We start from the raw sequence: 12,015 nt of genomic DNA, 5'->3' as shown, positions 1-12,015 counted from the left end.
TCTCCTACTCTGTTACTCCCCCATTTTCCTACTCCTACACTCCAGGGAATGTGCTCATTTGCTATGTGACAGTGCGATTCACTATCCTACCACTCATTTACATAGGATTGTCTACTAATGCTTAGTTACATGTCTTACACTCAGCTTCCCCCCTTAGCAACACCTACTCGATGGCCATGTTGTTTTCAGCCTGCTATTCCCTTACATTGTAAATTCATGCTTTGCATAAAACACAAAATTTTTTTATTTTTCTGTTTTTTATAGCGCAGCCCGTTTGCTTTTTTCCATTTTTACTTCATTTTTGCATCGGGGTACGTTGCCAGTGGCCACATATTTGGCCATTGGCATGCTGCCTGGAACATATGCAACCTTTATTTGGAGCTAATAAGGCTCCATTGTGTTATTTGCAGAACGGTACTCAGTTGTCAACTGAGTACATTTCTGCAGATAACACGGCTCTTACACAGGCAGGTTTCTGCTTCCTGGATCATAAAATTACCTCATTTGCATGCCTTTCGGCAGCAAGTGAGGTAATTAGCATATCCACGCCCTGTCCGTGTTAGAGCCGTTTTAGGTGCTCTCTTACACGTAAATATAGGCTGTTCCTGGATAGTGATGGCTGCATGGAGTCTTACACTACTCTTAGACTCCGTGCAAGCCATCGTGAGTCCTGCCCCATGTTTGCTTGGCCACTGAGTAGAGAAATAATGAAACACATAAGAATGATCAGGCTAAAGGTCCATAGTTTGTCTCTATGCCTCTGTAACAAGCAGCACTGTACACCACCTACCATAAAGCTATTTCTTTTAAATAGGTGTCAAATATATTAACTTATATTGTAACTACATACTTTCCAGAAGGTATCTGCAAATGTTGCATATATTCTTCAGCATCTTTATCACATTTATAGTGTCAGATGACAATATCATTGACTAGACAACAATCTAAATATTAATTTATTTATCCTTTGTTTGTCCCACCAGGCTAATAGTCACTTTTCATGGGAGACCTGAGGTGGTATTTACACTACTAGAAGAAATTTGGGCAGGGCGTAGGGAAACTTCCCCCTACTTTTTTGGAGTGTTCCATCTGGTTTTTTTACATCCACCTGAACTACCCCCAACTTTAGCAGATGGGACCTTGATTTAATGTCTCATCTGAAGGATAGCAGAGTCAGGAGTGCACACTTCCCCAATGCTGTGTCAGCAATCCAATCTCCTGGAGTAGGAATAGAACTCAGTCTTTCACCAACAAAAGTGAGTTTACTAAATGTTATGAGACTAACACTGTAGTTGGGATGTGGATACTGGCGATTAAACCTAGGATCTCATATATGCAGAGCATATTCTCTACCATTAAACTACATGTTATCATGAGCTGTAAGCTGGAAAATTACTTTTCGTTATTTAAGGCCTGGTGAATGTGCATCTTGTGGATGGCAATGATTGTCTGTAGGCAGTGATACTAGTAACAGTATAGTCAGTCATATGCCATATAAGCAACACTGCACATTTCTATTTTATGAAATGTGGTGCATTAATTATTAATTGATTATTTATTGATTGTTTGGGTAGGTAATGGGTATATATGTCTTTAAAATCTGCGAGACATATTTAAAATTGTTGGCGCCAAAAACATTATTTAAACTTTGAACTGGTTAGTTTGAGGATCTGATGAAGCTTGTGTTATACAATTTATTTTATTTTATTTTATTTTACATTTGTTAACCGGGCTAGTCTAGCTGGATACATGTCCATTTTCAGTAGAGGCCCGGGGAGAAAAGCTCCACACATAATTCAATACAAAGAGACATATTAATAAAAAATTTAAGCACAATAAGAATATACATTTAGTAATAAGAACAACAAAACACTTACAAAAGTTTTACTAGGTAGTAGAAGCATAATTGCAAAAATTGTACTAGGTCAGTAGAAGTGAACATTAAAAAGCTAAAGATTAGCTATTAGTTTCAATAATCTGTCAAAGAGAAAGATGTAAAGCAGGAGATGTAAAGGAATTAATGTAGTAATACAAGAGAGGGAAAGAGTGAGAAACAGTAGTCAAGTAAGGAGACAAGGTAGGAAGATGGAAGAGAGGGTGGTGGAGAGAAAAGGAGGAGTGAGTCAGAGCATAAGAGGAGAGCAACAGGGCAAGAAAAAAGAAATAGTATGTATAGGTATTAATCAATGAATAAAGTTATAGTTGAGTAGGGGGAGTGCAGAAGGTTAGTCAGGAGTCCTGCAGGAACAAAGCCAGTGGTTTTGGAAGTACTGCTTGATTTTTTGTTTGAAGAGTGGTAAGGAGGAGGTTAGAGTGATATCAGTGGGTAGCAGATTCCATGTCCTACCTACAGTATTAGTGAACAGAGAGTCACCAGCTAAGTTATGGGATTTTACAGATTTGGTCATAAGTTTAGAAGAAGATCAAGGGAGGTAAGATTGGTATAAGGGATTAAAAGTCGAGAAAGTATTGGGGTGTTATCTGGTTGGTAAAGTATCTTGTGGGCAATAGTAAGTTGTGAGATCATAAGACAGTTTTGAAGCTCTAGCCAGCCTAGGAGTTTTAGGTTATGACAGTGATGTGTTCTGAAAGGGTTACTGGTGGCTACTATTGTAACAAGTTGCTAGTTTATTTAGGTTAGCCTTCTTAAGGTTACTGAAAATAGGTGAGGCGTAAAAGAGAGTAGATATCAGATGGGAGTGGGCGATAGTAGCTCTGGTGGAAGATGTAAGAAATGGTTTAATGTAAAGAGAACCTATTTTTGTTAACTGTTTTAATGATGTTATTGATGTGTTGATCAAAAGTGAGATTGTTATCAATGGTTATTCCTAGCAGTTTAGTTGTCGTGTCAGGAGCAATGACAGTGGTGTCATTAGACAAGATGTTGAAATTTAAAGGGGAGGTTCAAGTGGTAGGAGTGAAAAGGATCAGTTTAGTTTTTTAGCATTGAGGAGAAGGTATCTAGTAAACCAAGTTTCTACAGTGTTGAAGGTAGTTTGAGTTAGAGAGAGTAGCTCTGAAGAGGTAGTTGCTGAACAAATAATAGTGGAGTCGTCAGCATATTGGATGCAGGTAGCTTGAGGGATTACAGTGTTAAGATCGTTTATGTAAAGGGAGAAGAGAAGTGGCTGGAGCCCTGTGGGACTCAATAGAAACAGGCAATAAGGAAGAGATATGATTGTCCCAAAGAACGGCTTGTTGTCTGTTACTTAGATAAGAACTAAACCATTTTATAGCCAGGTTATCAAATGACAGGGATTCAAGGATGTAAATAAGAGAAGAGTGGTTCACCATGTCAAAAGCTTTAGAGAGGTCAATGAATAGAGCAGAGGAGACAAGGTTAGAGTTACGAAAGTTGTTGATGGTATCAACAAAGGAAAGGAGGGCAGTGGAGGTGCTATGGTGTGGTCTAAAGCCATGAGAGATACTGTACAAGTTGCTGATGAATACATTTTTCCATTATCTTAGCTAGAGGTGAGAGAAGAGCAATGGGTCTAAAGTTAGTGTAGTCAATAGAGTTACCACCTTTGTGTAGTGGGATGATATGAGAGACTTTCCATATATCAGGTATGGTTCCCTCTTGGATAGTCCTATTTATGAGTATAGATATAGGGTATGCAATCTGTTTAGCAGCCTTTTGAAGAAAGAGAGGGAGTTTGTCAGCAGAGGGGTGCAGGGTTTCACTTTGAGAGTAAGAGTGTAGATGAAAAGGGTAGAGATGGGCTGCAGAGTGAAGTTGTGGGGAGTCAAGTTTATTTGGAGGGTAGAAGTTGGTGTTTAGTTGTCTAGCAAGAGATTGAATGGTTTCTATAAAAAAGGAGTTAAAAGCATTTGCAGTATGGTTAGGGGTATTTGGGTCAGCGTTTAGAGGGGAGGGAGTTTTAGCTGTTCCAGGTGAAAGTAGTTTGTTGATTGAAGACCAGAATTGTTTGGGTTTATTTAAATGGTTTTGTTGTAGTTCACAGTAGTAGTTCTTTTTGTCAGAGATTATAGCTTTTTTTGTGAGGTTTCTAAGTTGACAAAAATGAAGAAAATCAGAGCTGATTCTGTGGTGTCTCCATTTGGCCCAAACTTTATTCTTAGAATGAATTAATGTCTTTGTTTCCTTTGAGAGCCATGGGGCTATATTATATTTCATTCTAATAGAACGTTCAGGGGCATGTTTATCCAAAATGGAAAGGAAGGTCGAGTTAAAGAGTGATACTGCTTCATTAAGAGGAAGTGATTTCAAGAGGTTCCAGTTGCATGTTTTGAGTTCATTTTGAAATAGGTCAGTTTTAAAGTGTTTGGTAGAGCGTATTGTTCTAATGATGGGGAGGTTTTGATAGTCAGTCTTTTCTCTAGAGATATAGGTAAGGCAGTGGTCACTGAGGTCATCAGGCATAGTTCCTACTTTATATGAGACATTGGCTTTGTTTATGAGTATCCAGTCTAAGATACTCTGTTTCTTACTTGGTTTATTAAGCCTTGTTGTAGTGGTAATGGATTGAGTAAAACCGTGTAGGTTTATATGATAGGAGGGATTTTCATTATTAATAGTATTCCAGTCTATATTAAAGTCACCCAGAATAATAGTTTCTTGTGGGTAGTTAGTGGAAACCCAACAGAGAAAGTCTTCTAAGATAGGAATATTGTTGCCTGGTGATATATACATGCAGATGATGTAAAGGGCTTTTTGAGCATTTAATTGAAGTTTAGCAATGATGGCTTCTGCTCTAACATCCTGAGTTGGACAGGTTGGGAGGGTGGAGATGCTAAGATGATTCTTAAATAGAATTGCCACTCCACCACCTTTACGTTTAGAATGATCAAGCCTATGTAGATTATAGCCTTGGGGTATAATCTCAGTGTCTTTGGTGGCTGGCTTTAGCCAAGTCTCTGAGAGGCACAAAATGTCAAAGTGGTGAGTGTCTAAGAGGGCATGTAAGTAGGGTACTTTGTTATTTACACTTTGTATATTTAGATGTCCTATGAGTAGGGTGTTATTGAAGTTTGGCCTAGATACTTTAGGGGAGGAATAAGTAGGGCCAGGGTCGGGGTGAATGTCACCATCTTGTCGGGTAGGAGTATTAGGTCTTGATAAGAAGTTGCTTTTAAGAAGGGTTAGTTGTTTAATTTTTTATTTGAGGGTAAGACATAGGTGAGGTGAGAGTGCCTATGGAATTGGGGAAGGTGATAGCTGGGGGTGGAGGTAGAATTTAAGAAAGTGGTAAGAGAAGTGTGGATAATAGATGTATGTTTATATATGTAGTCTGGATGGTTTTTAAGTGGGTGTTCGAAGAAGGTAAGAAAGTAAGAAGAATAAAGGGTGGTAGACAATAATGCTAAGAATATCAACATGGTGGGTAAGTATGGAGACATATGTGAGGTAAGGAAGTTATATAGTAATAGTAGAAAAAAGGGAAGGATAGGTGGAATAATTGGTATAAGGCAAGAAGGAATGAGTTTTGTAGGGTGTGAAAGGAGAATATAAAGGAGGTATAGGTGAAGAGTGGAAGTTTAAGGAGGAGTGTTAATTCAGGAATAGGAGAGAAGTTAGTAATAAGAGAGGAGTTTGGTTTAGTAATAGAGGAAGGTGGGAGGAGGAAGGAGTGTATGTAGAGGGGAGGGGTTTGGCTTTTAGGAAATAGTAGGATAGGTTGTAAGGGTGAAGGGTGTGTCTAGGGAAGTATAAGGTTAGGACCCCTGGGGTGGGTGGAATTGGGGGTAGGGAGGGGAGTGTAATGGCGGATACACAGAGTCCAGAGAAGAAGGAAAAAGTAACAGAAAAAGCTAGCAGATAGGAGGTTTGAGATAGGTAGCGTAGGGAGGAGAGGGTCACAGGGCACTACAAAGGAGGTGAGGGATGGGAGAGAGAAGGGTGAAGATAGGAAGAATAAGGTAGGGGAATAAACCAGTACTGTAAGTCTAGATGTGAACAGAGTGACACCTAGTGGGCATAGGGCAGAGGTACAGAGAGGAGTCACAAAGGTTCTGGGGCAGAAAAAGCATATACTACTGGGAGGGGAGTACAGGCTAAGTAAAACACAAGGTAGGGGAAAGGAAGAGTAAAACAGAGTAAGGGGGTGGGGGGGCTGCTGCTGGCAAGCTTAGCTGGGAGCAAACAGAACTTCACCAGATAAAAATGGTCATAGGCTACAATCAATTAAGTAGACATACTCTTTTAAAATCTTGAGGTAGTGGGTTTGAAGAAGAGTGGAAAGGTCCAGAGTTTTCCAAGGGTAGTAGGCAGTAAGTACCCTCGTAGAGTAGTAGAAGATTTCAACCCAGGCAAACAGACACTGGGTAAAGGCAGGAGAATTAGCTGTTACAGGAGAAAAAGTGGGAGAGAATACAAAAGCATTAAAATTAAATAAAAATGCAGTTGCGTCAATATAGTGTAGTAACCAAATACACAGATATAGTAGTTAAGTACACTGCTCCATCAACTAACACAATAAAAAAACAGTGTAGGTCAAAAAAATAAATAAATAAAGCAGCGTTTAGGCAAAAACACATTGCATAGTTACGCAGTTCAAGGTTCTACCAGTTACATCATGTGCATATCCACAATAGGAAAACTGCAGTAGTTTGGTTAAAACACAAGATATACCATTAATTAAATCACAAGATATTTCATCTAAAGTCAAAGGGAAACCATGAGGCAGGCACATTACTCCATACTGTACAGTAGAGAAGATTGCCAATTGAAGGAAGGCCCTGTAAAGTAGTATACAAGTAGTTTATACAAGTGAAAGCGCTTAACCTCTGAGTTGGATCATACATTCAATAAATTCAATTTATTTTTATACAGTCATCTTTTTGAATTATTTTGCATTTATACTGCTTGAAGTTGTTGGTTCCATTTGAACAGAGCAATTGAGAGTGGAATTCCCAAGACACGGAGGTGTGTTGCAATACAGTAAACTTCAGGAAATGAATTAGGATCAGTTTAGGTATATTACTGGAAAATATAATGCAAGTGCATTGATATGTATTTAGATAATGTCGAATTGTACATTCTTTCTTTATTCGGTGTTGACTGTTCTCCAACAAGGTATTAATATTAAGAAAACACTTGAGGAAAAAAAATGCCTGCCACTTCACCATAACTTAAGCACAGAGTGAAAACAAGGAATACCATTGTTTAAGATTGTAAAACATCAGTTCACTGTTTAGAGAACATGAAATAAAAAATGTTAATAAAAAGAAAAAATAAATAAATGAAAAACATTAATTAGGAAAATAACTGATTCAGCTGCTGCAAATATTTGCCATTTTGCTTCTCCTCAAAAAGCACAGCTCAGAAAGCCAGGTCTAATGACTGGTAAGATATAAAAAATAAAGACAAAATAATGCCATTATGTGTACATATTTTTTTCTTGGGGTGGGGGGCAAGACAGAGAAAAAGACAGTTCAATATACAGAAAGAGATTTCATCAGAATGCATTGTACAAACAATAATCTGCATGTAACTATCATGCCTGCATTTACTGACTATAATCCTCATAGCATCATATGATGACAGGAAATTATTAGGCTATTGGCCTTGAGGCTCTTATATGCATAGCCAAGAGTTTAGCCTATGTTTAGACAAGTCAGCACAAGGCAACAAATGCCCTACACTGACCGCCTCAAAGAACTCCAGCTTTACTCTGTAGCATATCGCCTACTCCGAGGTGATCTCTGCCTAACATATAAAGCTATGTCAAACCCAGAGCTACACGCTCTAGGAACCTAAACCTTGTCACCACAATAAACAGGACATGCTGGAGGGATAGATTCTTATCCCAGAGACTTCCCATCCTCTGGAACAGGCAACCCATCTATGACAAGCAAAGTTCTTCATTAGCACTCTTCAAGAAAAATCTTGATGAGTGGATGGGAAATAGGAAATACACCCCAGGAATCACTTCTGTGCCTCTGCTCGACAATGGCACAGGAAAATAACTTTCTTGGGTGGCATAAGCCAGGAAACCTTGTTGGCTAGGCTTACATAGGCCCTTGGGCAGATAGCCTAGTACCTACCTATGAACCTATGAAAGTCCCTGTCCAGCAGTGACACAGGTAGAATCCCTGGGGTGTATTTTGTGTTCCCCATTTAGTTATCCAGGTTGCACTTAAAAAAGGATAATGAGGTACTCTGCTTGATGTGGAGACGGAGTCTATTCTACAGATGGGGGAATCTCTGGGACACAAATCTGTCCTGCCAACAAGTCATATTGATATCACAGACCAGGTTGAGGTTGTGTGTATGGGTTACTCGAGTGGAGCTTGACTTGCGAATTTGCAGCAGTCCCATCCTGGCAGGGACTGAGATTGCATTGTATGCCAGACAGAGGTTACCTCTGAGGAGTCTATATGAAACTGAATAGAAGGATCAGGGCTTTTAGCCTATCTACATAGGTTAGATGTTTGAGGCCCTGGATTCTCCTGGTGAGGAATGCCTTTGTGTTCTCTCCAGCTGGTGCATGTGCTTTGTGAGGCAGATGCTGAAGGGGGTGTTGTACTCAATAATTGTCTTTATAAGGAAGGAATACAATGGTGCTATGACCTCCTTGTCCCTGGATGAGATACCCATACTTAAGCGGTGGGCCATGTAGAAAGCTTTCTGTACAATGGAAGCAACATGGTGGTCAAAAGTTAGGTTGCTATAAACCTGGGTGCCCAAATCCTTCACAACTGATTGCGTGCTTAGGATGTTGTTATTAATGTGATAATGTATGGGGACATCACTCAGTGATAAGCAAACATTTTTGCGGGATACTGCAAACATATGAGTCAAAAGGCAGAGGAACAGGATAGTTAAGAGACATAAAGGGATTAATTTTACTCATTCATTTGGAAGTGTAGTCAGTCAAGAAAAGTCCATATGATTGCTGGGTACATTTGTTTGAGTGAGTGTGTGCGTGTGTGTGTGTGTGTGTGTGTGTGTGTGTGTGTGTGTGTGTGTGTGTGTGTGTGTGTGTGTGTGTGTGTGTGTGTGTGTGTGTGTGTGTGTGTGTGTGTGTGTGTGTGTGTGTGTGTGTGTGTGTGTGTGTGTGGATGGAGTTTAAGTACTTTGAATACTTATTTAAATAATTCATCCAACAACAAACAAGTATTTTACATGAAAAATATTTAATAAATGTACTAGTAGGAAATAATTTAGCAGATAGCCCATTATTTATGCACAATAATGCCCTCAAGGAGGCTTCTCTGGTAGCATAGAGGGATAAAGCCCTGACAATGGTCAAGTCAACCTGGATTCCATTATCAACAGCAGCAACTCATAGAGTGACATGGTTGGGTGATGTTCCTTAATGACGCTTCCTTACGGATGATATGGTTCAGTGAGGGAAGTTGTTCTTAAACAACATTAATGAGCATGGGAAGTGGGGCAGTGAATGGAAAGGGTATAAATCAACCTGCCAAGGATGGAAGCAAAGGTGGCTGAGCCCCCAGGACAGCATTAAGATCCATGACCAGCCACAGCGATGTTGGAGTAAGACTGGCATGGTTGGAGACAAGCTGGTAGACCTGAAGCTGATGTGAGGCACTGGGAGCTAGGTCGGTGTAATAATGTCTGAAGGGTAACAACAATAATAATAATAATAATGCCCTTTAGGATGGGTTTATAGGGAAAGTAATGGACCTTCCAGAGGTGGAGGTGTCACTGGAATCAGGCCTCACATCATCCTGGGCAGTCGGATGTTTCCCCCAGAAACATTCATCCTGTTAAACATTATTGCTTGCCTAATAGCTGATTAACACAAAACAGATTAGGCAACAGGTATGGTATTTTTCAATTTAGTGTTTGCTGTAAGTATAAGGCAGATTGTCGTATTTAGCTATACACAACATATTAACAAAGTAGTTCATACTTGTGGCAGAGATTATAAAATGCTGCTGGAAGATCAGTTTTAAAAGTAAATTAGTATTAGAATGCCGAATGAAAAAACATACCTAGGCAGAAAAAAATAGGGAAAATACAGACATTTTTTAAAGAGTTAGATGATGTCTATCTTTCTTCTTCTCTGCTGGATCTACTTGATGTAATTACCTATGAGAATCTGTATTATCACTGCATCAAATACTTAAAGTGTGGATTTAGATCAAACAGGCAGAATTTCCTGCTAGGTACTGCAGTTTTTTTTCTTTTGTATGAATGACAGTTGTTCTTTTGCTTCTTGTGGTACTATTGTTTTATTATATTTGGTTTTAATGTTATTACAAGAACTACAGCAATAACCCTGGAAAATGACTAATGAAAATGTACATCCCACACATTTATGACTGCTTATACACATCATGATAGGTAATAACCATCTCAAATGTAACAAAATATCACATGATAGTTTATACTTTACTATTTTAGGCTATAACTGTGTAATAGTTTACTTAATTTGTTCACTCATTGTATTATTTTCTTTTTGCAGTGCTACCAAAATTTGAAATCCTTATATTTGCTCCAAAGGTGGTCACTTTATCGGAATCTCAGTTCCAAGTTTTTTTCTGTGGCAGGTATGAAGATAAAATGATAGAAGCTGGGGAGCAATTAATATTAATTATATCTTTACACTGACGTCATGTATCTCAATACATTGCTTAAGGTAATTAAAGTTTCAGTAGTATTGGACAATTAATATTAATTATATCTTTACACTGACATCATGTATCTCAATACATTGCTTAAGGTAATTAAAGTTTCAGTAGTATTGGGACAATTAATATTAATTATATCTTTACACTGACATCATGTATCTCAATACATTGCTTAAGGTAATTAAAGTTTCAGTAGTATTGGGACAATTAATATTAATTATATCTTTACACTGACATCATGTATCTCAATACATTGCTTAAGGTAATTAAAGTTTTAGTAGTATTGGACAATTAATATTAATTATATCTTTACACTGACATCATGTATCTCAATACATTGCTTAAGGTAATTAAAGTTTCAGTAGTATTGGGACAATTAATATTAATTATGTCTTTACACTGACATCATGTATCTCAATACATTGCTTAAGGTAATTAAGTTTCAGTAGTATTGGGACAATTAATATTAATTATATCTTTACACTGACAACAAGTATCTGAATACATTGCTTAAGGTAATTAAAGTTTCAGTAGTATTGGGACAATTAATATTAATTATATCTTTACACTGACATCATGTATCTCAATACATTGCTTAAGGTAATTAAAGTTTCAGTAGTATCCTACCTCTTCAGTCCTCTGAGATATGCAACATTATTTGGCAGTCTTAAGTAACATTATTTTATCTTCCTGTTATAATTTTAGTTCCTTTTCTTTAAATTGTTTCTTTCATCAGATTACATTTATTGATGGTAAAAGGAGAGAATAAGACTCTCATCCTTGTCCACTAAATCCATTTTACTCTGTCACCCAATATGGTCATCCATTCTTGGAGTCCAGAGAAGAACTGCTTTCAGAGGTCCAGCAAGTAGTTAATCCAAGCAATCCACTGCTTTTGACACCCCATTTTGCTTCTTTCCAGTAATTCAATTCAAAGGGAGCCTTCATATTTCCTTGACATAATCTTGTACATACCATGGTCATAGGTTCATAGGTTTATTTTATTTTATTTTATTTATTTTACATTTGTTGACCGGGATAGTCCAACTGGATACATGTCCATTTTCAGCGGAGGCCCGGGGAGAAAAGCTCCACAGTGACAGAGGTTAATGCATTGAGATAATACATAAAAAAAAAAATGTATCTCCTATAATAGAAAATACAACAAAGGAGATGCAGTAAAGTGTAAATAGTCTATCATATACAATATCAGGGATACAAAAATATTAACACAGATTCCAACATACCAATTATCCTTCTAGGCTAATCACTTTAGTTAAGAGGAGAAAGAAAAAAGAAAGAAAGAGGGGATGCATCCAGGAAAAAGATCTGTACTGTCTGAGAAAGGATTAGTCAGGACTTGAGCATTGACAGAGCCAATGCGACTTTAGATGGTGATTTAACCTTTTTTTGAAAAGGTATAGGGAGGAAGTGCAGGAAAGGCTGGGAGGG

At 38.1% G+C, this 12,015-nt stretch overlaps 1 protein-coding gene across 1 annotated transcript in view; it reads left to right on the top strand.

Moving 5' to 3' along the window:
* The window catches only part of LOC122808180 (alpha-2-macroglobulin-like), a 440,046-nt gene that overhangs the window by 105,668 nt on the left and 322,363 nt on the right, over nt 1–12,015 (top strand). The window contains exon 3 of the mRNA XM_044079148.1: nt 10,398–10,482. Coding sequence (XP_043935083.1) covers nt 10,398–10,482 — 85 coding nt within the window. The remainder of the gene's footprint in view (nt 1–10,397; nt 10,483–12,015) is intronic.

This window comes from Protopterus annectens, chromosome 8.part0 (genome assembly GCF_019279795.1).
Source record: "Protopterus annectens isolate FY-2018-M chromosome 8.part0, PAN1.0, whole genome shotgun sequence".
Lineage (NCBI taxonomy): Eukaryota > Metazoa > Chordata > Ceratodontiformes > Protopteridae > Protopterus > Protopterus annectens.
Note: the sequence above shows the minus strand (reverse complement) of the source record. Positions and strands in the feature narration are given on the sequence as shown.